General features: G+C 38.4%; 1 protein-coding gene across 2 annotated transcripts; it reads left to right on the plus strand.

Moving 5' to 3' along the window:
• Window positions 1–848: 848 nt before the first annotated feature.
• Window positions 849–26654, plus strand: LOC127630779 (hyaluronidase-1-like). 2 transcript variants are annotated; one of them, XM_052108548.1, is made up of 6 exons: window positions 849–1371; window positions 9610–9681; window positions 22310–22900; window positions 24118–24513; window positions 24649–24738; window positions 25803–26654. In XM_052108548.1, the coding sequence occupies exons 3-6, from the start codon at window positions 22385–22387 to the stop codon at window positions 26334–26336; spliced, it is 1536 nt and encodes a 511-aa protein (XP_051964508.1). In that variant the 5' UTR covers window positions 849–1371; window positions 9610–9681; window positions 22310–22384; the 3' UTR covers window positions 26337–26654. The 2 variants fall into 2 exon arrangements, with proteins under 2 accessions (XP_051964508.1, XP_051964509.1); XM_052108549.1 differs by lacking the exons at window positions 849–1371; window positions 9610–9681 and adding an exon at window positions 19600–19786.
• Window positions 26655–27308: the final 654 nt, after the last annotated feature.

The raw sequence follows: 27308 nt of genomic DNA on the forward strand, positions 1-27308 counted from the left end.
TATAAATGTGGTTTATGAGGACATTTAGTGTCCCCATAATTTAAATAGCTTAAAAAATGTTTTATTGCAAATGTAAAAATGCAGAAAGTTTTTTGTGAGGTTTAGGTTTAGGGGTTGTGTTAGGTTTAGGGGATAGAATCTATAGTTTGTATAGTATAAAAATCATCATGTCTATGGAAAGTCCTCATAATGATAGGTAGACCAACATGTGTGTGTGTGTGTGTGTGTGTGTGTGTGTGAGTATGTATGAAGTATGAAGGTAGTTTATATTCCTTAACAAGCAAAAACACCTCTGAAAATGTATTAATTGCTCAGACACAAAATATTGCTTTTATTTTCACCCTCATTTATTTTCATCTATTTATACACCAATGCTTTACTTGCAGACAATCATACCCCACAGTGTGAAACATGCAAGTTGTCTCAAAAGTTCAACATATACTGTATATTGAAGTGCTTTACAAACTGACTGGTTTATTTAATGACTAACCAGTGTTTCATTTACAGTCCTCAATTTAATTTGTAATTAATGCTTTTTTAATGTAAAAACCTACATAATCAACAAATGAACACAAAGAGAAACTGTACAGGTTTTGTTTTTTATTAAAGTTTTCCATTTAACCTATGAAGGTTTGAGCAGTGAACACATGAAATGGTTCATGGTGAGGGGACAGTGAGTGCTGTTTTAAACATAGATGTATCTTACAGGTATGGCAGTATCTGTACACTATGATGCTGTGTGATCCTCCCTGGTCATCTAAATAATAGACATGAACTGTTAATCATTCAATTTTGTATTTATGTTCATAATCGTTACATTTGTATTATACATTACAGACATGGGGACTTGTGACTTGGTGACTTGGACTCGAGTCGACTCGAGTCGCTATTTTTATGACTTGTGACTTGACTTGACAAAAAATAAAATACTTGAGACTTGACTCGGACTTGGAAGTTAAAGACTCGGGACTTGACTTGACTTGAGAGACGAAGACTTGAATGACTTGAGTGTTAATCACATCATGTTTTCAGTTTGAATATAAAATATATAAATTATTTTAAAAAATAAAGTTGATCCAGCTGGAGCGCAGGCTGAGAATAGTTTTGTCATGACTGGATCACGACACTATAGGCTATCATCAGCCATGCCCTCTCGTACCTTACGCACACCACGCCCACTTAGATCAGATAACACATCAACATGTCAGCTGGAGGGGTAACGTTACCGAGGGTCATCGTTTTCGGCTTCAAAAATGATTATCAAGATGGTAAAAGACGAACAGCGCTTTGCAAGACATGCAACGTTAAGATCGCGGACAGCCAGACGACAACCTCCAATTTCGTCCGCCATTTGAAGAGCCATTCTGCCCAGTAAGTGCTTGTCAATTTGTTAATTTCATCTGGTTAGTTGGTAGTTAGCTAATGTAATAATAGCAGGGTTCCCACGGGTCCTTGAAATCCTTGAAAATTTGTGAATCTGAAAAATAAAATTCAAGGCCCTGGAAAGTTCTTGAAAATAAACATACATATACAGGTCCTTGAAAGTGCTTGAATTTATTTTGTGCAAGAAGTTTTCTGGAAAAAAAAAAAAATCTGTCCATTAATTTTTCATTTCGCCAACACTTCGTGGCTTATGCTGCATACTAGCCTGCTTGATTTACGTTAGTTACGCGCATTTAAGTGTTTCCTGCGCGAGGTACTTTGTTTTGTACGTTGCCATGACGTTCACGCGCGCTGGTACCTCAACGTTTCCCACTCACAGACATTGCAAAAATAGGCTTATGGATATACTCTGAGTGTGTGTGTGTGTGTGGGAGTGTGAGAGCGCGAGAGTGAGTGTGTGTGTGTGTGTGTGAGTGAGTGTGGGTGTGGGAGTGTGGGAGAGAGAGTGTGTGAGAGAGTGAGTGTGTGTGTGTGTGTGTGAGCGCGAGCGCGAGAGTGAGTGAGTGAGTGTGGGTGTGGGAGAGAGAGAGTGTGTGAGAGAGAGTGTGTGAGAGAGGGTGTGGGAGAGAGAGAGTGTGTGTGAGAGAGAGAGAGAGTGTGTGTGAGAGAGAGAGAGAGAGTGTGAGAGAGAGTGTGTGTGTGAGAGAGAGAGGAGAATTGTAACAAAGTTTAATGTATGTAACTGTGTTTGAGAGAGAGAGAGAGGGAGGTGTTCAGAGAGGAGTCTGTTGGATGTTAAGCTGTTATATGTTTTATGGACTCAATGTTGAAAATTTAAAACATTTCAAACACTGTCGGCAGAAGTGAAAAATAAATAATTTTATGAAGTTACAATTTTGTTTGATTCCATGATGTATTTTACTGAACATGAGTATTGTAATTTACTGACAGTTACTTATATCTTGTCTTTTCACTTTATTATGATCAGATTCTGCAGGTAAAATTACAATAATAAGGTGACTTGACTTGGACTTGACTTGACATAGCCTGTGACTTGACTTGGACTTGACTTGCCCAAGAAAAAAATACTTGGGACTTACTTGAGACTTGAAGGTTAAGACTTGAGACTTACTTGAGACTTGCACATGTGTGACTTGGTCCCATCTCTGATACATTATGACCCAAGGCAATTTTGTTCTATTTTTACTTCTTGCATTTCTGTACAGGTGGCTAACCTCATTCAGTCAAGATCATTAACATTTGGGTCTGAGTTTGTTTTTGTGTGTGTGCGTGCCTATGTGTATGTACCTGGTGGTGCTGATGCAAATGAACAGCTGTCTTAGCATCACTTGGCAGCAGATGTCCAGCCAGTGTGTGTGTGTGTGCACGCGCATGTGTGTGAGACTTCAGAGAGCCGTCTGTGCACTTGATTGGTAGAGTAGAATCAGATATTCTCCCTTCAGCAAGCCAGGCTCAATGGGCATCTGTTCCCAGACCAATGCCAGGACAGGTGTATGTATGTAACATGACTGGCAGTTAAAGTCTGGTGTTTGGCACCAGGTCTGAAACCATCTGCAGGTCTCCATGACGACACAGTCTCCCAGCCCTGCATGGCTTCCATCCCTATATGAGTCCTCAGCATTCTCAGATAGGAATAAAAAGCCATACAGGGCAAAGAGCAACCTGAGATTTCTTCTTCACGCTCCACCCCACTCACAGAATCCTTTCTTATCTTCTCTCCACACTACCGTGGATTCCCGGTTAACTTTTATGATCTAGCGAGACATCTAGTGGACACGCCCGGTATTACAAGACTGCTGTGGCCAACAGAAGGAACAGAACACTGCCGTATTCGTCACCACTACCGTTGTGACCATTACAGGACATTCTTTCCGATACAGGATCGACAAAAATAACGTCATATCCCCACACTTTAAAAAACAGCGCTAGGATTTCCAAGCCGGTGCTAAAACATCCACGGCAAAGTGTTCTGGATGAGAACGAACCGTGGGTTTTGCCAATTATTTAATTAGGTTTTTTTTCTAATTGTATTGTGAAATGCATTTTGAGGTGAGCAGTGAACACATGAAATGGTTCATGGTGAGGGGCTAATTATTGGCTAATTACAATAAAAAAAGAGCATGCATTGGAGGAAGGCAAAGTCACCTGTTGTCCCGCCTTTGCAATGAGGTAAACATGGGAAACGTTTACCATTTCATTTAACCGACTTATTTTCTCTATATCGGACAAATATGTAAAATACACGACAGAGACTGTACGACTATAAAAGCTATATAAATCTATTTTGCATGCGGTTGGCGCGCAGTTTGGTGCGTAAAAACTTGCAGAGCAAATCGTCATCCTGTCATGCATGACATTAGAAAAACCAACGCATGATGAAACGGCTGGAAACGTCCATATGACATACTAATGCAACAATACTGATTACTAAGCACTCGTACCTTAACATATATTTTTTTATGCATTAATGGTTCGAGACACCCGAGTTTTGCCCTGTAAGAGATAAGTGAGTCAGACAGAGAAAAAGGCAAGACAGATATAGACACACGGGCAGAGGAGCCCTTGATCGATAATATTAGTATCCGAATCCTAAGAGAAGCCATGACGCATCTGTCTGACAGCAGAAAGATGATGAATGGCGAAGTGCACGCAAAGGTTAGGCGCGTGCGTCTGTCCGGCTGGTCCAACTCCAGAGGAAAATAATCTGAGAGGTTAAAAGTTAACAGAACGCCATTCCTCACGCCAAAGCATGGCTCGGATCACGTCATCCCGAAACCCCAGACCCAAATGACCGTTTTCCAGCACCCGTGCCTCGGCTTGGATGATCATGAATAAGAATCGGTAGTAGCGACTGCGAGCCAGCAGGTGGATGTCGCCTCGCCCAATCAGAGTGCCAGTTTAACGGGGCACGGCAGCGTCTCAGTCAGTCTGTCAGCGTGTCGGGCCGTTCAGAGTTTGAGCAGCGTTGTACAGCTGTGCGCTCCTCCATTCACTAGCTCAGACAGAGGCGAGGGGCACCGTGAGGAAGGGTGGGGGAGCGGGCAGCCCCCCCGGAACCGGGACGACCAATGGAAGGCGAGCACCGAGAACAGAAAGGACATCATACCTTAGAACGAGACAAACCTCCGTGCGCGCGGGGGCTTTTCACCCTGTGTGTGTGTGTGTGTGTGTGTGTGTGTGTGTGTGTGTGTGTGTGTGTGTGTGTGTGTTCGTTAATAAAGGGCCGTGGCCGCTGAACAGGGTCTTTTTTTTAGCCCTCTTTTCAAATACCGCCAGAAAGCAGTTTCTTTCTGCCCCTGATTGTACATGAGGGACACACATGGAGAGGGAGAGCTGTTAAATGTGTGTATGTATGTGTGTGTGTGTGTGTGTGTGTGTGTGTGTGTGTGTGTGTGTGTGTGTGTGTTTGTGTGGGCAGGTTTTAAGTGGTTTAGGTTACAAACGGGTAATTACAAGGGTATTATGCTATAAATGTGGTTTATGAGGACATTTCTTGTGTACCCATAATTCAGTTCGCTTAAAAAACATACTAAACAATGTTTTATTGAAAATTTTAAAATGCAGAAAGTTTTTTGTGAGGGTTAGGTTTAGGGGATAGAATCTAGTTCATACAGTATAAAAATCACTATGACTATGGATACTCCTCAAATGATAGCTCTTCAAATGATGTGTGTGCGCATATGTGTGTTTCAACTTAAACTTGGTGAACTTGATGGCTTGGAATATAACCGGTATGGGTAGAGTTTGTAAGGTTATTGAGAGTATTTATGTGCTAATGTTACATTAATGGTTGTTACAGAGAAAAGGAAGCTTTGATCTATTGCACTCTATTAGTAGGCTATTTATTGTATAATGGATGTACGATTTAATTCATTCATACATCGATTTCAAACATACAATGTATTATGGCTTGGTGATATCTCTCGGTCGGACTCAGATAAACTTCATTGTGAGTTTGTGTGGATGTAGAAATGACCTTTTGATTTAAGGGTAATGATTCTCCATGTATTTCCATTTGTAGTGGGAGTGTGGAGATTCTGGTCTGAGAGATCAATGTTATGGTGCCCCTGTGAATACTGGGGTCGTAGCACTATCTTCAACATTGTGAGTTAGTATACTATGTGAGCGTATGTTTGTATGTGTAGAAAGGTTTTATATTTAAACTGAAGACATCCAGCTGTCTCTTCCAATTCATCAAGCAAATGATTTCATCCTCTACCTTGAAAGAACTTCACAAAATGCATCAACAATTATCTCAGCCCCAAATTAATTTCTCCTCTTTGTTATGGCAGCACAGGGGTTTTTAGTTCTGAAGGGACCACTAAATATGCTCGCTCTCTCTCTCTCTCTCTCTCTCTCTCCTCTCTCTCTCTCTCTCTCTCTCTCTCTCTCTCTCTCTTTCAAACTCACTTAAACACACATCCTGCAGGATTCTCCTCCCAGCATGCACTTCTGTGTGCAAACACATTCCCTTAGACTCTGACCCCCGGCCCAGCTGTTGCCATAGCAACCAGAGCCCCTCTCCATGACGACTGTTACCACCTCCCCATGGCTCAGCCCAGGCCAAGGAACTCCAGGTGACCAGTACCGTTTTTCTTTTTCCTTTAATTTCTTTTTCCTCTTTTTGTCCCCACCCCGCCTTTTTTCACCCATTTAAACCTGTTTCATCTTTCCCCCTCACTCTTTCACCAATCCACTCTTTCTAAAGTTCTCATGTAAGTAGAATGAATAATAGCAAAGGAAAATATATAAGAAACTCATTTTTTGGGATTTACTTGGGTAACATGTAATTGAGGATTGAAAATTCTGCCATAATTTTCAAAAAGAGACAGGCTGAATGTTAGTCTCAGTTACGTTTCACTCACATTCCACATTGTTTCCATACAATAAAAGTAAACAGTGACTGAGGCTGTCATTCTGCCAAGCTTCTCTTTTTGAGATCCACAGAGAGAAATTCATAAGGGTTCGAAACAACATGAGGATGAGGAAATTATGAAAGAATTTTCATTATCAGGTGAACCACCCTTTAACAACAAGGCTATATCATGGTTGCATCAAAAAGGCATTTTCGATCATTTGCTCTGTAGCATGGAAAATCGAATATGACTGGAGTAGTTCTATAAGCTACTTATAAACAGCATGATTGGAATTTTGTAGAATGATTGTAGAATAAAGTCAGTATATAAACAGTCTTTGATTCATTACTCAGCTTAGAAATTGTGAAGTTTCTAATTTTTAAATGAGTGGCTTTAATTGCATAACAGGATTTCATAAACAAAATCATAAACCTCTTTGCTTATACTACTAGTGGCAGTATTCAGCCACCATACAGCCATTACTATATAATAACATGTACACACAAACAGACACACATGCTTAATTATACACAACCTGCTAGCATCATACCGGTTGGGTAGCAACAGATAGATTTCAACCAATCAGAAATTATCTGGTGCACTAGTTGGGTAGCACAGCATAGAGTACATTCACCTTATAAGATGAATATTATTGCTGGTTTTAAAGATCATTCAAACAAAACAAATTGGAGAAACCTGGAAATTAGTATGATCATGTATTAAACCCTGTTTGCTTTTCCATGTTTGCTCTGTTTGGTATTGTTTTTAATTTGCCTTTGTAATTTGATAGATTTGTTTGTTTAATGAGCACCACAGGCAATTACAGTCTTGTGTCTGAGTTTTTGTAGTGAGCGTAAGAGCTGGCTGAATGTTGTTGGGTTTAATTTGGGTTTATGTTCTCCTCAGCCAAAGTTCTGTTATTAATATTTCAGGCTTATCTGTCTGATCTGATGAAATCAAGTCTGATCTGATGAAAAAGAAAAGAAATGAAAAAAAAAAAAAAACAGGCTAATGTATATCCCAGTTTAACTTATACCACTGATCTCTCTCTCTCTCTCTCTCTCTCTCTCTCTCTCTCTCTCTCTCTCTCTCTCTCTCTCTCTCTCTTTTTTTTCTTTCTCCTGGCATGTTCTGACCTTTCTCCCAAAATACCATCATTATGTGTGTGGGCGGGTTTGAGTGGTTTACAAGGACAATTTTTTAGGTTACAAACTGGTAATTACAAGGGTATTATGCTATAAATGTGGTTTATGAGGACAATTCTAGTGTCCCCATAATTCAGATTGCTTAAAAAAATTGTTTTTTGAAAATGTAAATGTTTTTTTATTATGAGGGTTAGGTTTAGGGGTAGGGTTAAGGGATAGAATCTATAGTTTGTACATTGTATCATTATGCCTATGGAGAGACCTCATAAGGATAGCTGCACCAACATGTGTGTGTGAGTGTGTGTGTGTTTGTCTGAGTGTGGTTGATTGGGAAATTGAGATATTTACCGCATTCCATCTCCCTGCTGTAGCCATGACAACCACTCAGCAAGAAGAGCTGCCTGTCTCACACAAAAACACAATCACGCACTGACTCACACACCCTCATCTATACACACCTTTACCCCATAACCTAAACAGAGAGAGCAAGAGAGTGAGAGAAATATGAAGAAAAACATGTAATATATTTTGACAGTGGGAAATAACTAATCCTAGCCCAACCGATCTAAAAATGTATTGATTAACTCTATCTGTTCCACGCATTTCACAACAGCATAATTTAGTAACTACCACTGTGTCATCCAGTTTCCAAATCCAATTTGCGTTTACACCCTGATAAATTAATATCAATACAAGTTAAGCTCAAGCTATTACGTCAATGTACATATATAACAAAGTTGTAATATTAGATATAACTTTTCACAGATAAGGTTTATAAGCCATTTTATCACACTAAAATTATTTTAACAAGTATGTTGTTTATGTCTTGTGGCTATATTTTTGAAACAATGTGTATTTTAAAGTTTTGTTAACTGGCCCCATTAACTTCCATTGTAAGTGCCTTACTCTAATGATATTTTTGAATTCTGTAAATAAACAGGTAACGAGTCACTTCCAACAATTAACACTATGCCACAAATGTTGTCTGAACCTGGACCATTCCTGTAATGTGTTTAATTATCTGTTTCCAGGTAGGGACACTTTAACAGATTTCCGCTGTTGTCAAAAAGCTTTGGCAACACTTTATTCTGTGGAATAATGCCAATGAAGCTACCTTTAATTGAAGAGTGGGAAAGAAGGATAGTGAGAGAAAGGAATAGAGTATGTTTGTAGGGGGACTGTTAAGTACTCCTAAATTAAACCTAGAAAGAAGAGTCTCCACAGAAACAGACACTGATCAAGTACAGGACTAAAAGACAAACACGCATACACTGACCACAGCCACTACCTTGACCAGGAACTACAAGATCTACTTCCTACTTATTGTACAAGGAAGGAGGGAGGAAAAGAGAGTGAGAGATACAGAGAGAGAAAGCAAAATCTGCTTATGAACTGCTAGATTTGTAGCCATGTTCACAGTGTGTGTACAGGTTTTCATTTTAAAATTGAAAGTAGTTCAAATGTGTATGTATGACTGTGTGGGATATTGCATGTGTGTATGTGTTGGGGGTTGTAGTACACTGTCAGAACTTCTCTTCCACAGGCTGTAATGATCAAGGACCTATTCAACCCCTACTAAACTCACACCTCATGCTCACATACACACAACTCACCCAGCCATTCACACCTCAGACACTCAGATGCACAGACATGGACACAGAAACACACGTTACACAAATTGCACAGCCATCTACAGTATATGTACACACAAATGCGTTCACAGAAACATGCACACAGTTCTGCACCCATAACAATTACATAAATAAATCACATCACAGTCTTTCATTAAAGTGTGTGATTTCATTTTGCTGTGTAGACTTGTGTTGGCATGTGTGGTTGTGTGTTTGCTCTCATTTACAACTGGCACTAGTTTGCTGCTGATTCAGTGATTCTAAAACTGTGTGCTTTGGGGGCTCAAAGGTGTGCTTATTTCAGCTTCTATGAGTGTGTGTGTGTTTGTCTATGTTTGTAGTTGAGCTAATGTGTTCAGGTGCCAGTGTGCGTGTATGTGTGTCTGTTACCAAGTGTGTATGTGCCCATTTGTAGCAGGCTGTTCTTTGTTAGGTAAATCCCAGTTGATTATGCAGTTCATTGTGTCGTTGTGCTGGTGCGGCATCCAGAGAGCTGAGCGTGGAATTCTGACGGGGTGCCTCGCTGCAGACCAGATGACTCTCATGATTTTCCTGTCTCTCTTTTTGTTCCAGTGGCCGACACTGCTGTTCACACAATCCCTTCGTCTAATCGCACATGCAGGTGTGCCCAACTTTCAAACTCAGGTAATATTTTCCACAAGAGAAACCAAAATCCCTGGCTTTTTATCTGTTCAGATACTGAATGAATGAATATCATTCTCAAAAGACCACTGTATAAAATGTGTAAGTAGTAGTTTCCACTTGCTTCTTCTCTGATTTGATTGAATTCATAAAAATACTTCCCTCGCCCTCATGCCATCCCAGCTGTTTATGACTTTCTTTCTTCTGCAAAACATAAACAGATTTTTAAAATACTTTTTCAGCTCTGTTGGTCCAAAAAATGCAAGTGAATGGTGACCAGAATTGTGAAGGCCCAAAAGGCCGTATTTAAGTAATCAATAAGACTCCAGCGGTTAAATCCATGTAGTCTGAAGCTATATAATAGGTGTGGGTGAGAAACAGATCAATATTTAAGTTATTTTGTAACTGTAAATCTACACTTTCACTTCCACATTCAGCCACCTACTGGTTGGGGCTGGTCAAAGGTGGAGATTGATAGTAAAAAATGAGTTAAATATTGATCTGTTTCTCACCCACATAATTTAGCTTCAGAAGATATGGATTTAAAAACTGGAGTCATATGGATGACTTTCATGCCTCTAAGTAATTTTTGGACCTTATTATTTCTTGTCACCATTCACTTGCATTGTATGGACCAACAGAGCTGAGATATTCTTCTGAAAATCTTAATTTATTTTCTGTAGAAGAAAGAAAGTCATACACATCTGGGATGGCATGAAGGTGAGTAAATGATGAGAGATTTTTCAGTTTTGGGTGAACTATCCCTTTAAGACAGCTGCATTCAAATTATGGGAGAATGAATAGAGAATCATCGACCATGAAACCACTTAGACAATTCTTTCTCAATCCTCTCAAAGTGATTCAAACTGCAAAATTGTGTCTGTGCTCTTTTATCCAGTAGTCTATATTAGATGTGCCAAAGTATTTCATGATAGGAATGCATGCCATTTCAGACATATCACAGATACATGCATTTTTTCATTAAATTGAAATGTTCAGTATAAATTAAATATACCTAATATCTCAAATTATTCATCTACAACAAGTGTTGGGTGTAATCAGATTAAAAAGTAATTAGTTACAGTAATATAATTACTTTTTTGTTTAAAAAAGTAGTGTGACACATTGCATTTAAAATTACTGTAATCAGATTACAGTTACTGACTACGTTTACATGGGAACCAGAAGTGGCTTATTGTGAGAAAGTGATTTATTGGGAGAAAGTGGCATTCCAGTTCACATGCACTGTATAAGCAGTGTACTCTTTACTCCCATATACATGCGGATTGGTCAGTAAGCAGCTTTCTTCACAGCAGCGTAATTTCCCTGTGATACATGTGTAAATAACAAGCATGGTATCTGAGGTAGACTTTGCTATTTTATTCTCCGTTGCTTCACTTCATTTCAAGATATTTCAGAGTTGTTGCTGTTTTTGTTTCCTTAATTTGCATTGTGTAACAGAGAGCGAGACAAAGGGACCCAAAAGGAGAGGAATAGATCAAAGGATTTATTTACAATGAATGAAAATGTAAACTGTGCTGTGAAGACTGGAGATCACGGCACTGGCTGCAGTAGAGGGAAGGAGTCTTGTGAATGAGTGTGCGCCATAATCAGACAATGGGTAGCACTGTGAAGATGAGATGTGTGCATTGTGGAAGTCAGGAGCAGATCTGTAGGAATTCTCTGTAGAAGCGTAGTGAGGTGCAGAGAATAATGTCCAGCAGATTTGAAGGTAATCACATTCCCGAAACGTGGGCAGAGACAAGTAATCCTCCGTTGAAGATTCGTGAGTGCAGAGAACAGGTATACAGAAAGCTGGAAAGCAACCATACTTCCGACACACAGGCAGAGATGGGCAACCAAACAGATACATGAGACAGGACCAATTAGTCAGAGAGAGTGAGGTATATTACTTCACATCAAACAATAATCTAGCAAAGGTACTGAGAACATGAAGGGTTTAAGTAGGGAGTGAATTAGAGGAGAACCAGGTGTTGCTAGCATGCTAATTAGTGGCATGATTGTTCTCATGGGAATATTCAGTGGTCCCATGGAAACACAAATCATGCATGCCGGCTTCACCTGCGAAACATGAGGGACAGAAAAATAACAAAACACACAGAATAAACCGACAAACTCACTGGAGCCGTGACATGCTGATTTCTCTCTGCTGTGTTGACATGTTGTTGAGCTCCATCCTATGATGTTAGTTATCTAGTCTGTTTACGCACATGCACACTCCTCAAAAACCTTTAAGAATGCTGCTTATGGGGACCTGGGTAGCTCAGCGAGTAAAAACACTGACTACTACCCCTGGAGTTTGCAAATTCGAATCCCAGGGCATGCTGAGTGACACCAGCATGGTCTCCAAATCAACCAAATTGGTCTGGGAGCTAGGGAGGGTAGAGTCACATGGGGTAACCTCCTTGTGGTCACTATAATGGGGTGTGCTCTCGGTGGGAAGTGTAGTGACTTGTGTGTGGATGGCATAAAGCCTCCATGCACGCTATGTCTCCACGGTAATGCGCTCAACAAGCCACGTGATAAGGCTTGATGGTCTCAGACGCAGAAGTCACTATGTCACCACGAGGACGTAGAGTGCTTTGGAAATTGGGCTTTCCAAATTGGAGAGAAAAAGGGGAGAAAGTCTGAAAAAAAGCCATGTTCTCTGGGAGAAACATTCTCATTTGCATGATGTTTCAGAATGCTATTTTCAGCAAAAACCCTGAAAAAACATTTAAGTGCATGTAAATGTGCTCAATGCCCTTTCAGTTAATTTAATTAATTTGAAGAACATAACTAAGATTATACATATTTCCAAAATAGGATTATTTATGTAGAATACCTTTAAAACACAAATTATGTTCATATGTACATCTGCTGTTTGTGTCTCTGTGACACCTGAATTTTGTACACCCCCTGACAAGTCATTGTAAAGGAGAAAAATGTGGTACTGAGTGTATGACTTGTGTGCAACAATGAGCAAGGAGGAAATATAGACATTATTATAAATTCGTTGAGGAAAAAACTTCAGAAAGTAACTTAAAAGTACTTATTAATATGCAGTGTTGGGTAAATTACTCAAAAAAGTAATTAATTACTAACTACTAATTACATCTATAGTGTAATGAGATTACTGTACTTATTACTGTGTCTGCAATAGTGATTGCATTACTTAATTGCTAATTACTAATAATGACTAATTACTTACTAATTACTTTCTAAAACCCTTGTCAACCTCGACCAGATGAAAAATACAAGGATTGAAACTGTTCTTTTAATTCTTTCAAATAAATCATATAAAATCAAATGAATTATTCATGAATTTTAGGGGGCAGCATTAAATTGGAAAACAAACATTTTAACATTAGATGTTAAATATGGATTTTAAATTCACACTTGTTTTATATAGAATTGTTCTATAGCCTATACAGTATTTAACACAATTACATCAGAAGTAACTGTAATTAAAGGACTGAAAATGAATTTAATTTTTTCAATGAAAATGTAATTTAATTACAGAAATAAATTACTTAGTAATGCATTACACCCATCACTGTTAATATTTTCAAAACGAAATCAATAAATTAACCTGATTACAGTTTTAGAGAAATAATTTGTGGTGGGTTATTATTATTTTTTACCCAACACTGTTTTTCTGCTATAAATGTACTCTTTCCTGGAGTAGATAAACCTGCTCTCAGAGCTTTCAGGGTAACTATGGTAAACACCATAAGAATGGCCTTAAAGGTCCTCTCAATTGCTTTTTTGTTTTCGTCATTTTGGATTAAAAGAGACACCAAGCAACGTGGATACAGCATCATTCAAAATCAAAAGTTTTCAATCACAGAAGCCATTGTAGAAGTTCACAGTTAGCCATGAGCAGAGCCACTGAAAAAGAGAGTTGCGACACTCCCATAGACTTCCATTGTAATTGAAGAATGTGGAAGTAACGCGTGTCATGGGCCGACCAACAGTTCCAAACCTTGTATAGTTCCAACGTGCAACCACATACATTTTCAGTGTTTCCGAAGCATGCTTGCTGGTAAGTTGATGAAATGACTGAAATGATTTCATATTCCAAGAATTAGTGGGCCCTTATCAATTTAGTCAATAGTGGTATTTTATGTAGCCAGCTTTAGTTAAAGTTTATTGTAAGAGAACAGATCGTTCAATTCTAAATGCAGTTAGCACTTGGTTGTCATCAAGCACTGCAGAAGCGTGATAATGATCCATTCATTTGAATCAGGTGTGTTAAAAGGGAAACATATAAAACATGCAGGGAAGGGGGTACTCAAGGACCAGGGTTGAAGACCACTGATCTAGATCACCGGATCTAACACTAAAATAACATGAGTGGAAGACTCTGAATGGGTGGGGGAATGACCTTTACCCGCTCACTGGACATATTGTATAATAAAATGTTTTACTGAATGCAGTTGGTTGCTTTGTATAATATATACTATTGACCAAACAATTTTCTTGGCTTAAATAGAGTAGTTGCTGGTGTGATTGATATTTAGATTAGATTTAACGTTTTTGTCATTGCATTGAGAAATATAAATATAATTATCGTCAACATAGTAAATTGTAATGTGGGCTAATTAATAAAAGAATGTGTTTAACAAGTCCCATTTACTTAAACAGTCTAACATTAAAACAATAATCCTACAGTAGGCCAATAGTAGGGTACAGTACGGTAGCTAGCATAGCCATTTCTAGCTCTGCTTCACAATACTGCTGCCTAGTGTTATACAGTAATATAATATAAATAAATGTAAATAATAATAATTAAGTAGCAGACATATAAATGATACAACACACCAGTAACTAATGCACATTATGTGTTAATATACCGAAAATCGCTGTAAATCTAGTTGGTGCTGCGATCTGTCCCACCAAAACCATTCAAACTGGTTGAAGTGCGGATTTGTTTGGAACTGTTGAGAGCTACATGAACTGCGTGATTGCATGTCGGCGAGATCAAAGTGTCGCAACTCTCTTTTTCAGTGGCTCTGGCCATGAGTAATTTAATCCAAGAGTGAAAGTGTCGAAATAATGGGGCTGTTACTGAGATTAAGTGAGTAGTATTCGGCTAGTCATGTGATCTCATCATGGCACGCCCATGAGGGTACCCTCTCCATGTACATTTAAACAGCTTTTAAAAGGTTACTGATATGACTGATATGTCTTCATCTAATGGTCATGATTTCATACAAATGATACAGTTTATTTATTTTGGAGTAAAACCTTTATTATGTGGAAAAAACTGAATGCACCTTTAAGAATTAAGATTTATGAGGTTTACTGAGATTTCTTAGAGCCTCTTATAGAAAACCCTGTGTGTGAATGCCCTTTAAGACTTAGCAAGACCTCTCATTTAAACCTGAAAATCAATCATAAGGTGTCCCCCATTTTTAAAAGCACTTGCCAGTCTCTTTCTGTCTTTGAACTAAAATTATTATTTTCACTGGGCACAATGTAAAATAACAATAAAAGGGAATAATATAACTGTGCGGATCTACTTTTTTCAGTTATGTTTTAATGCTTTTTGCCTTGGTCTTTACCTGTTGAAGTATTAGATGTGCGTTTTTCCTCTCACAATGCAAAATAACAAAACAAAGGCGGATAGGACTGTGACATCATTTGACATTTGCTGCAAATGGCTATGCTATTGCCTGAAGAAAAGAAACCCTCTGCCTCTGAAAAAAATGGCTTCTACACTATCTTTCCCTCCCTCTCACTGTTCCACCTTGATGCATGCCCCGCTCTGCTCAAGGGGGACAGCAATGAAGGGGCAAGGGGAGAGAGGGTGTGAGGAAACGCTGTGGAATGTGCTGGATATGAGGACGGGCAATGAACTCTCCAAATTACTCTGGAAGGGTTTTTTAGTAGACAATTGGAGAGCTGTCTTTTGTCTCAAGGGGTTCAGTTTACAGTTTGTTGTTAGGACAACCAACAGGAATGGATGCCTGTCAAAGTACTTAAAGGAAACCTAGGAACCACACACATTGCTTACATTGGAGAAATTGAGAGATGGAGACGGGAAGAGCAAGTGCATGGATGATTTGACCTGGTGAGGTGTTCATTGGAATGAATGTGGAACTCTCTTACATAGTTACTGTATATAGACACACACACACACACACACACACACACACACACACACACACACACACACACACACACACACACACACACACACACACACACACACACTTAAGGGACAGAGCTCCCAGTTGGACTGTCTGCAGGAAATGCAGTGAGATGGAAAACTTTAATCGCATTAAAATAAAAACCTTCTCCTTTCATTTGGAAATTCCTCAGATACCCCCTTTCTCTCCCACCCTCATTTCTCTCAATTTCCTAGTTTTCTCTCTAATCCCCCCCCCCCCCCCCAATTCTGCTAGACCCGTGGAGGAATTACAATCTCCTCCCCTCTCTCTCTCCCCTATTTCGCTCCATCTCCCTCAATGTTTCTGTCCTTTTTTTCTATCGTACACTTTCTCTCACTCTTTCTTTTCGTCCTGCTCCTGTGACTCTGTTCCCACTCTTTCAGAAAAAATGCAGATCAAAGGCAGTCTCCCTCCTCTCTTCTCTATAAGGTTTTGTCCCCATCTCTCTGTCACCCGCTCTTTGTGTATCTCTTTCCGGTTTCATGCACGTTCAAACTCTCCTTTTGTCATCTTGTTCCAAAACACACTTAAATACACGAACACACAAGGACACACAGTCACACACAACAGGGATAAACCACCTGAGGAGTGAGAGGGATTTTCAGTGTGCTTCAAAGCATTAGTGACTGGGATGGGGGGTCCTAAAGAAAATAGGCTCTTAACACTCACAAACACACATGCAAGGTTTTAATGATCCAACTGGAGTAAAAATATTGATTATTAGTTTTGGTACCTTTAGTACAAGGTATAGCCAACAATTTGCACAATGCAGAAAACCACAGGCATATATACAAGGTTTTACATGTGAATACAAAATAGACTTTCATTTTTGTTTTACTAATAGAACTAAACTGACACACGAAAACTTTACATACAAGATGACCCGTCAAGCAATGATTTCAGAGAGCCTGTCATTTCCTCACACCTCAAATAACCACAAGAGGGCATTGCTGTACCTGAGTTCAACTGAATGGCAACTATCAAGAGCTAAGTTTAAGAAGTGAATAATTGAGTCATTTGGCATTCCATCTCACTTACAAACAGAATAACAACAACATTCTGGAATAGAAATACACTAACACCCCCATATGTTTTTTGGCAGTAGTCATTTTAGTAATCATGTTTTACACAATTTTTACAACATCATGAAGTAAACCCTAAAATGACTGAAATAAGGACGATTTAAAAAAATGTACAGCTCAAATAATATACTAGTTTTAACTGAAGAATTACTGTTAGTGCTTTTCTATAATTAGTAGTTTTGCATTTCTGCCTTAAAACCCTTCAAACATTGTCCCCATTCACTTCCAGTGTGAGTTTTTAAGAAAAAAAGGAGGGATGAGTCATAATTATTTTTGTGGTAATCATAAACTGTATGCCACAAATACTGTTAATTGAGCTACCTTGTATTGATTAATTCATCAGCATGATGTCAGTAAAAAAAACTACTTGAAAAAAATAACCTGAAAAACAATGTTTACAGAATTTCATACTCATGCAAATTAGTTTAACTGCTTTCACATAAGCTGTTTTCTTCACTTTCAGAATACCAGATTCTTGTAGCTAACCACATTTCAGCAAATACAAAATTAAAAATGAGAACGGACACACAAAGGTGATATGAGAAGATTAGTCCATTTTATCAATTGGACAGAAGTTGTGATCCTTGTCAACATGCAAAATAAATGTATAATGGGCCATTAAATCATTTTGTGTAATTTCTGTTTAAAAGTGTAATTTCCTAGCAATTAATCAGCAAAAACAGCTAACTGTAAAAAAAAACAACAACACATGCTCAGTGACTGAGAGAAACATGGAACTAAGAGAATAAATTGGAGTAAGAGGTGTTTACATTAGCTCAGCCAGGTGACCCAGGTCACATGCATCCAAGCCCCACACCTGTTTCCATGCATAAACGGAGACAGAAAGAACTAGAAAGAGCAAGCAAGCTAGAGGTTTGACATCTTGTATATTATTGCACAGATCTTCAGTGTGATTTCTTACACATAATTTCATCATTATAACTTGAGGAGGCTCTGCATCTTGTCTTCACTAAATAATTTTTTTATTTCATCAGTGTCCAACCTGGGACACAAAAGTCACTCACTACTCCCCATTCTAAATAATACTAATACCGTCACACACATCACTTCTGCCAAACTTCCACAAAGCCGGATGTTCAAATATAAACCTTCACCTACATACACACACATATCCTTAACCCCTATGCGCCGCCTGGACCGGACACATCTGAGCCGTTGTCATGGTGACGGGACCAGGAGAGCAGGCATCACCTCAGATACCTCAAACACATAATCTCAACTAAACATGCACACACAAAACCCTGTACAGGTAACAACGTCACACGTTAGATACACATATTGACACACATAACATACATACAGTATGTAAGAAACAAAATCGATTAACATATAGATATCAAATGCACACATATCTGTAATATTTGGTCAGGTTCTGCTGATAAAAGCAGAGAATAGAGAAACCCTAACTGAGCTCTTGCCTTCACTCCACATTTATCAAAAATTTTAGGGTGACCATCTTGATAAAGCCAAGAACCTCACAAAGACATTTCCAAATAATATTTCATCACAAAATAAAAAAATTAAATAAAAATGCACATAAAGAAAATAAAGCTGCATTTTGAGACAACTGTGATTTGCATTGTGACAGTATTTCCATGACAATCTAATTTCCACCCAATTTCTATGATGTAATGTAAAAAAATGACATTCTCATATATGAAATACAGAGATGTATCATTATGTCCTGCTGATTATAAAAATGCTGATTATTATAACTTTTGTATGTTACTTTTCTGTGTTTAGACACCACAAATGTTCTTAAATTTCATTCTGGTCATAAGAAAGACCAAACCAACAAATCATGACAGCACTCACAAAAAAAAGTCTGCTCCTACGAGCGACCCAATCATTCTCCTCATATCTGAAACAGTAATATCTAGAGATTTCAGGATTATGCCGGATTATGTTTGGATGATATAATTGTGAATAATCTTGCCAATGATCCTTTTCAGGAATTAAGTTTGGCTTTGGAAAAGTGACAGATGACATTGTGCAAAGACAAAGAGAAATGAGAAAGAGAGCAGATGGTAAGAGATAATGGTAGAGTGTCATGTAAAAATAGGGATGATTTAAAATGAAAAGAGATCTGAAAGACACGGTCAGTGTGATATGTGAATAAAGAAGTATACAGAATGCTTGTAAAAGTCATTCAAGCAACAAAACTTTGCAGTCACATGACATTAGATTTTTGGGATTGCCAGACATTGAATTGAAAAATTATAGAAAAAAAAAAAGCACATGAGGACAAAGAGAATAAAAAACAATGACCAAAATAATAGTAATTATCTAGTCTATAATATATTTACTGTATATTTTTACATAAAGTTCTTGTGCTATGATGCTGCTGCCGGACTTTTGGGTGCTTTAGAACAAATGCATGTAGGAATGAGTATATGTATGTAAGTGTTTGTTTTTGGTAAGAGCGTGGGTGTGTTTGCTGTTTGGGAGGGAGTGCTGGATTAAGGGATTATGGTCAGTGTGATCATGTGATTTTCATGGTCGTTTGTGACCCTGCTTACTAACAGATTACCCTGGTGAAGGTGAGGTAGCCTGCTTTCCTTGTTCTTTCCTCCTTCTGCCACTTTATTCATCCTTTTTGTCAGGACATCCCTTCATCTCATCCCTCATGGTTGGGTTGCAGTCACTCCCTTTTGTGGCTTCTTGTACAGTGCCAGGACACACGAACACTCCAACCTGCACAGATACGCTAATTTCTTATTATTCCTCATCTAGAGGAGCTTTCATACCTGCCTTCTTCATCTTGACCTTTCCTTTTGGATTCTTTGACCTGGCGCTCCAGGCAAACACACCTGATCTTCCAATGCAGAGGTGAGTAACTCTGCGGCATTTCTATCGCAATAGTTCAACCCCGAATCCCCTCCAAAAACAAATTCTGAAAAGCAAAAATGCAGTTATCAGAGTTTATAAAATGTTTCTTGCTTTAAATGTAAACTAAAAAGAATGGAAAAGCTAAGTACATTTTCCTCTGGCTCCTTGAAAGCAGGAACTGGCCTAAAACACCCAAAAACCCTAATCACACCCAAAAACAAAAGCTTGCTTTGACATTGTCAAGTTTATAACTGGATGCTAGAAGACACGACTTCATTCTTTGAATATGAGAATGATAACACATCTGACAGTTCTTTCAATTTAAGTTTCTGACTGTGTATTCTGAGAAAGGCACATTTGATTCAATGTGATGCCATTGCATTCACTTTATTAGGCACACAACAGGCCCTCCTCCATATGTAATGGCTATTCTCCAGCAAGGTTGTTCAGTCAAAGTCACTTCAGAGTGAACACTCATTCATAAAATGGATCACTTCCATGCTAGAAATTTAGAAATGTTTCTAACAATGTTTCTGCCACTTACAGAGAGCCAAAAATCCTTCCCACCCAAATACCTACCTACTCTGCAACAGTTACTTTTACTTACTTTTTCATAAATTGTAATACCAATTGATGAAAAAAGAAAAACGTATAAAAAACAAAAATATTCATAATACAGAGTTACCACAGTTTTACTGAATATAATTGAAATAATAATTATAGTATGCTATTTTTGCGGAAACTATGATACCATGCTAATTTTTGAACGCGTCTGAGAGAATCATTACTGCTCCATTTTCATGGAAAACTCGAAAAGTTAACCTTTGCGAAAATGTATTTATGATTACGAAAACAGTATATACCGAGTAATAATGTGTAAGTGTGTTGCGTTGATTTGTTCACAGTTGAATAACGTTTATCGCTAAATAATCAATAAATATATGTGTAAAGTGAATATAAATAAATGTGTGTTATTATACTGCGGCTCTGGCGCCATCTGTCGAGATGCTAATAAACAGCAGGCTCAAATTTACCTTTTTCTACGTACTGTGATGGCGCGTTTCCGCTTTATTTATCAGCGTAAATCTCGCAATTGTTTTTAATACATTTTTGTACAGAGTGTAAACTTATAACATTATACTTTGTGTTATATTACCCTGGAATTAGAATTAAAAAATGAATTACAACAGCTGCTAGGGGGTTTCTATTACAGCTGCTGAGAGAGTGACAGTAAATGTGGCATCTTTTCCCATCTGACTTGCTTAATCCACCGCTCTCTATTTATTTCCTCCTCTGGAAAGTCATTAAAATGTAATAGTGGATTTCTTCTTTTGATCTTGGAGCACATGTGTAAGTGAAAGTAATATTTGCTGTGGTCTCCCATTTACTACCATTCACCGCTGTCGAAGTTTACGCTGCAAACATTCACTTCCGCCTTCTGACACCCCGAGTATGGAAAAGATCTATTATTATATTAGTAGAAGTTTCCAGTGTGATTACAGTATAACGTGGGCAGCACTAATCATGTTACCGATTAATTATCCCAAAGTGTCCTCCTTTGTTTGTTTTTTTTAGACTGGTCTACGATTATGAGTTGTGACTAAAATGTAGGTTGGAATATGTATGCTATAGTATCTTGTCACAGGTTAGACAGTTCAGATAGCTCAGCCTGACATTTTCGCCATTCTGTTCGCTAAAATATTAAATTGATAATTCACTCACAAATTAAAATGATCTCATCATTTACTCACCCTCATGCCATCCCAGATGTGTATGACTTTCTTTCTTCTGCTGAACACAAATTCAGATTTTTTAGCATTGGAAATATTTAGATTTTTTTAACTCTATATGTCCAAATCATGCAAGTGAATGGGTAGCAAAGTTTTGAAGTTCCAACATAAGGGCAACTTAAAATGTATCTATATGAATTGAAGTTCCACTTGTTAAATCCATATCTTCAGAAGTGATATAAGTTTGGGTGAGAAATAGATAAATATTTAAGCCCTATTTTACTATAAATCTCCACATTCACATTCTTCTGCTTTTGGAGATTCACATTTTTTGTGCATATCGCCTACTTGGCAGGGAGGAGAATTTATAGAAAAAAAGGTATTGACCTGTTTCTCACCCACACCTATCATATTTCTTCTGAAGACATAGATTTAACCACAATCAAATAGATTACTTTTATGGTGCCTTTATGTGCTTTTAAGAGCTTCAATATTTTGGTACTCATAGTATTGCAATGGACCAATAGAGCTGAGATATTCTTCAAAAAAATCTTTATTTGTGTACAGCACAAAAAAAAAAAAAAGAAAAAGAAACTCATACACATCTGACATGGCATGAGGGAGTAGCACACATAATTCTGTGTGCTACTCCATTGTTCCATATGTTTCATTGCATGAATATAGCAGACAGAAACAAAAACAATATTTAAACTAGAAGTAATCAAAAATTAATATCATACCAAAAAAAACAATTTTTTTATGCTTATTATTTCTTTTTACTCTTTCTCTTCAGAAATTATTCCTTTTCAATGCAGCTTTTGTGTGAGTTCAGGGGTGAAGAGCCTTGAAACCTTTTTTGTTCAGCTCCATGGCTGAAAGAAATCACAAATTAATCTCCAAACTCCTCCTCTCCCCTCTACTTCTCCATTTCGGTCTCTTCACCCCTGCGTGTGTCTGTGGTCCTGCCCGGGCCCCCCTCCTTGCTGGTCAGCCATTCCTGGTTCTGTGGGGGGTTCCGGATAAAGACTGTTTAGGTCGGCCGGACCCAGCAGCATTTGGGATGGAGTGGGAAGGCCGTGTGGCAATTTTTTACGAGGATACATTAGGACTCTACCCATATTTCACTGCACATGATTGCTCTGTCAATGCTGGCCTACCGCAACACACCAGCCTTAGCCAGCACCTCCAGAGGGTGGAGGGGGATTTGACAGCCACACTACCCCAGGCAGGAGCACCTGGGCTGGGGGTACTGCGCTGGGATGAGTGGGCACCTCAATGGAGCAGGAACAGGGGCAGTAAAGCAAAGTACCTTGTGGAGTCAAAGGCACTTCTCAGAGGTTTGTTTTCTGACTGGAGTGCAGAAGAGTTGGAGAAATGGGCTCAGGTAATGACAATCATAATGTGTACAGACATTACAGAATCACATTAAAATAGCATGTCCACAAAGACACCAGTTACAACACTAACATTAAACAGGTTTCATGGAAAATACCTTTCTGTTTTATTGCAGAGTCTCACACAAAGTGAACATCCATAGACTTAAAAGGATATTAAATGTTTGTCATATATTTACAGGGATAGTTCCAAAAATTCTGTCTTCATTTACTCACCCTCATGTTATTCCAAACCTGTATGACTTTCTTTCCAATGGAACACAACAGGAGATATTTGGCAGAATGACAACCTTAAAGGGATAGTTCACCCAAAAATGAAATTTCTCTCATCATATACTCACCCTCATGCCATCCCAGATGTGTATGATTTTCTTTCATCTGCAGAACACAAATTAAGATTTTTAGAAAAATATCTCAGCTCTGTTGGTCCATTCAGTAGTGATGAATGGTGGCCTGACTTTTGAAGCTTTAAAAAGCATATAAAGGCAGCATAAAAGTAATCCATATGACTCCAGTGGTCTATTCCATGTCTCCAGAAGCAATATGATAGGTGTGGTTGAGAAACAGATAAATATTGAAGTTATTATTTAATACAAATCTCTAGCTTTGACCAGCACGACCAGTAGGTGATGATATGCACAAAGAATGCAAATCACCAAAAAACAAAAGAAGAAGAATGTGGAAGTAAAAGTGAAAGTAGGGATTTAAGGTTGTACGCATTGCTGATCGGAACACGCACAGTATACATGACACAAATTTCGTCATCAGCACAGTCTGCAAGGACTGTCCACATGGACATATCTGTGCGCATTGTCAGTGCAAGCACCTGCCTTTGACTGTACTAAAAAAAAGAGTATTACAAAGCAGTCATAGTCTGGATGCTTCAAATGTGTTCAAATTCTCTAATCGTCAAAAGAGTTTACTTTGAACAGCGACCTGTTCCAGACCGCTGAAAAATGAAGTATACCCGGGCCTTTAGTAACCATTCACTTGCATTGTGTGGAAGGAAGATGCTTTGAAAGTGAATGGTCACTGGGGCTAATATTCTGCCTAACATCTCCTTTTGTACTAAATGGGTTTGGAACACATGAGGTTGAGTAAATAATTTTTGGGTAACTTATCCCTTTAAATATAACTTAAACTTTACAAGAATGATCTGGTGTATTTATTGATTAGAACTTATTTATTGAGTATGATTTCTTGTCAGGTTGACTTTGAAGCAGCAGCACAGTCCATAATGATGGAGACATTGCGAGAGGTGAAGAGACTCCGCCCACAGAGATTATGGGGCATGACCCCGTATCCTAACTGCTATAATTATGACTCCACCCAGATGACATTAGCCAATTACACAGGACGATGCCCTGCAGCAGAAATGGCACTTAATAATGAGCTGATGTGGCTGTGGAAGCGTAGTGGTGCCCTTTACCCAATTCTCTCACTGGAGAAGCTGCCAGAAGGAACCAAAGGGTCATGGCTTTATGCAACCAATCAGATCAGAGAAGCATTACGAGTGGCGGCTCTTGCAGGTACTGCCTGTGATCTTCCTGTGTTTCCCTTGATCAAGATTGTGTACGCCTCTACTGACGCCTTTCTCACAGAGGTAATTAATAGTTGGCTGCCATCTGTGAGTGAAAGAATGCTGATTGTTACTTAGTACAACCTAAAAATCAGTAGCCATATAAATTGTGCACAATGTCTGTATTGAAAAGCTTGCTTTCACTTCTGTGTGTAACAGACTGACCTGGTGAATACTATCGGAGAGAGTGTTGCTTTGGGTGCATCTGGAGTCATTATATGGGAAAAATCTTTAGCAGTTAAAACACAGGTATTTAGTTGATCATTTGTCCATTCCTCCATTCCTACTCCCACACTCTTTCTACTGTCCTGTCCTGTCCATTGCATATTGCTGTGCGCAAGAAATATTATTTTCAATAATTTGTGCATTTACACACTGGCTATAGACTAGGGCAGATATTGACGGAATTAGCTGCCCACAGAGAGCAGGATATGGTTACACTGTGGCCAAGGAAATGCAGAGACCTCTCACAATCTGTCCTAATAATGCAGAAATTCTAATTACGAGAATAATTCTATGCCAAATTTGAAACAAACTGCCCTGACCTCATAAAGTAGGTTCCGTTTTTATAAGAAAAAATTGCATTGCACTTACAACATGGTACACTGATGCGTGAAAGGGAGGAGTCCAATCATTAATGCGATTATAAACACAAACAGCACTCACTGCATAAATAGTTCTACATTTAATTGTTTATTTTCAATTAGTTTATTATTTGTTATCCTCTGTTCAGGTTCAGTCCTGTATAATCCTTGCAAATTTGACATTACACTGTACTTTTGCCAATTAAAGGGATAGTTCATCCAAAAATGAAAAACATCCCAGATGTGTATGAATTTCTTTCTTTAGCAGAACACAAACAAAGGTTTTTAGAAGTATATTTCAGCTCTGTAGGTCCATAAAATGCTCCAGAATGTCAGTTTAGTTTCACTTTCGCATCTTATAGTGAAAGTTAAAGTGGAGATTTAAAGTCAAAAGGACTTAAATATTCTTCTGTTTCTTACCCACACCTATTATATCACCTCTAAAGATATGGATTTAATCACTGCAGCCACGTGGATTACTTTTGTTTCCTTTATGTGATTTCTGGAGCCACAAAAGTCTGATCACTGCCCACTTGCATTGTATGGACCTACTAAGCTGAAATATTCTTCTAAAAACCTTTGTTTGTGTTTTGCTGAAGAAAGTCAGTCATAAATATCTGGGATGTTAAGAGGGTGAGTAAATTATTTTTGGCTGAAATATCCATTTATGCACAATTTAAAATAATTAATTTGAATTGATATTATTTTATGCCAATTTGTTTCTGACAGAAATCCTGCTCAGAGTTTGGCTCATACGTCCGTGAAGTTCTCGGCCCTTATGCTGTCAATGTGACCACTGCAGCACGTCTTTGTGGAGTTTCACTGTGTCAGGGGCGTGGACGCTGTGTGCGTAAGAAACCAGAGGATCCCACCTACCTGCATCTTCCTTCAGGCCACTTCCTGCTTCTGCCAAATGGGGCGGAAGGTGTCCGGGCCACGGGAGTGCTTCCCGCTGCTTATGTAGACATCTGGAAGAAGGAATTCCGGTGCCAGTGGTTCGAGGCATTGGAGGATGCAGCAGCGGATCAAGACTCAGGTGGTGTGGTGGAAAATCGAAGAAAAATAACATCACCTACGGTAAAGACAGTAGTTGGGATAAGCCAGAGTGAGAGTACAGTAGTTCCAGTGGTGCCAGATCCAGTGATGCCTACCAAGCAGACGATAGACAGTGGAAGCTCTGCACTTAATATACCGGCCATCCTTCTTTCCATGCTGGTTCTTATCAACTTCATTATGTTTGATATGTTGGGAGCTGGAGTATAGTGGGAGATTATTTTGTATCCCCAGTTGGCCTTGACTTTGGGTGATGACTTGATGCTAATTGCTAAATGTTTTTTTTTTTAATTATTATTATAAAAACCCAAAGAACTTCTCAAAGAATGAGGCAACCTCAGAGACAAAGTTAACACAGGCTAAACATGACTGAAAGAACTGAATCAAGATCTTGTCCAGAACTTGAACGTTGTTTGGTTTTCAGAGCAAAATGAATTAGCAACCTTCTATGAGGTATTGTATAAAACAAATAGGCCCAGTCAAAACACAGACTAGCTAAGTGCTGAATATATATATATATTTTTTTTTATTTTTTTTTTTTTACCAATAAATTTAGATTATTTTGTATGTATGAGATAAAAGATTTGAGTCCGTTTTGAGATGGAAACATAAGAAAATAACGCTTAATCAAATAACGGTCTTTAAAACTGTCTGTATCATCAACACAGATCACAATCTATTATTTATATAATCATGTGACGTAAGCATGTGCAATGTCAAACATGTTTAAGCCATCTGACAGAACAGTGATAGAGCAATCATGTGATGTCATGAACACAGCTGGGCCGGGCTGTACCTCACCTCTATCTGCATAAACTAAAATCTTATCAAATGTTTAGTCGCCATTTTATCGGTTACATTTTAGCAAAACAGAAACCAGACAAGTTTACGATTAATCTAAGCAGCATTAGAAGCCTAATCTGAACATGGTGATCCTCCATAATAAACACTGGAAGTAGTTAAAACATTCAGTGACATTATATGAATAACTCTTGGACAAATCTGGTTGTATTTAAATTACATAAATTAAACAAATACCCACTGGCAGATGAGAAAAAGAGAAAATTATATTCAGGGTCCTCCACCTTTTGGCCAATACATTTCCATGGCCTTCTTTGAACTTTTATAGAAGCTGCCATTAAAAATAAGTAATTGCCTGCTGATTAAATATCTTAGAGCTGA

This window comes from Xyrauchen texanus, chromosome 37 (genome assembly GCF_025860055.1).
Source record: "Xyrauchen texanus isolate HMW12.3.18 chromosome 37, RBS_HiC_50CHRs, whole genome shotgun sequence".
NCBI lineage: Eukaryota > Metazoa > Chordata > Actinopteri > Cypriniformes > Catostomidae > Xyrauchen > Xyrauchen texanus.

What these genes read in the sequence shown, in the direction of transcription:
- LOC127630779 (XM_052108548.1), top strand. Translation starts at nt 22,385, where the DNA reads ATGGCTGAAAGAAATCACAAATTAATCTCCAAACTCCTCCTCTCCCCT. An exon ending in CTGACGCCTTTCTCACAGAG is followed by an intron (nt 24,514 to 24,648) that starts GTAATTAATAGT and finishes TGTGTGTAACAG; the next exon opens with ACTGACCTGGTGAATACTAT. An exon ending in CTTTAGCAGTTAAAACACAG is followed by an intron (nt 24,739 to 25,802) that starts GTATTTAGTTGA and finishes TGTTTCTGACAG; the next exon opens with AAATCCTGCTCAGAGTTTGG.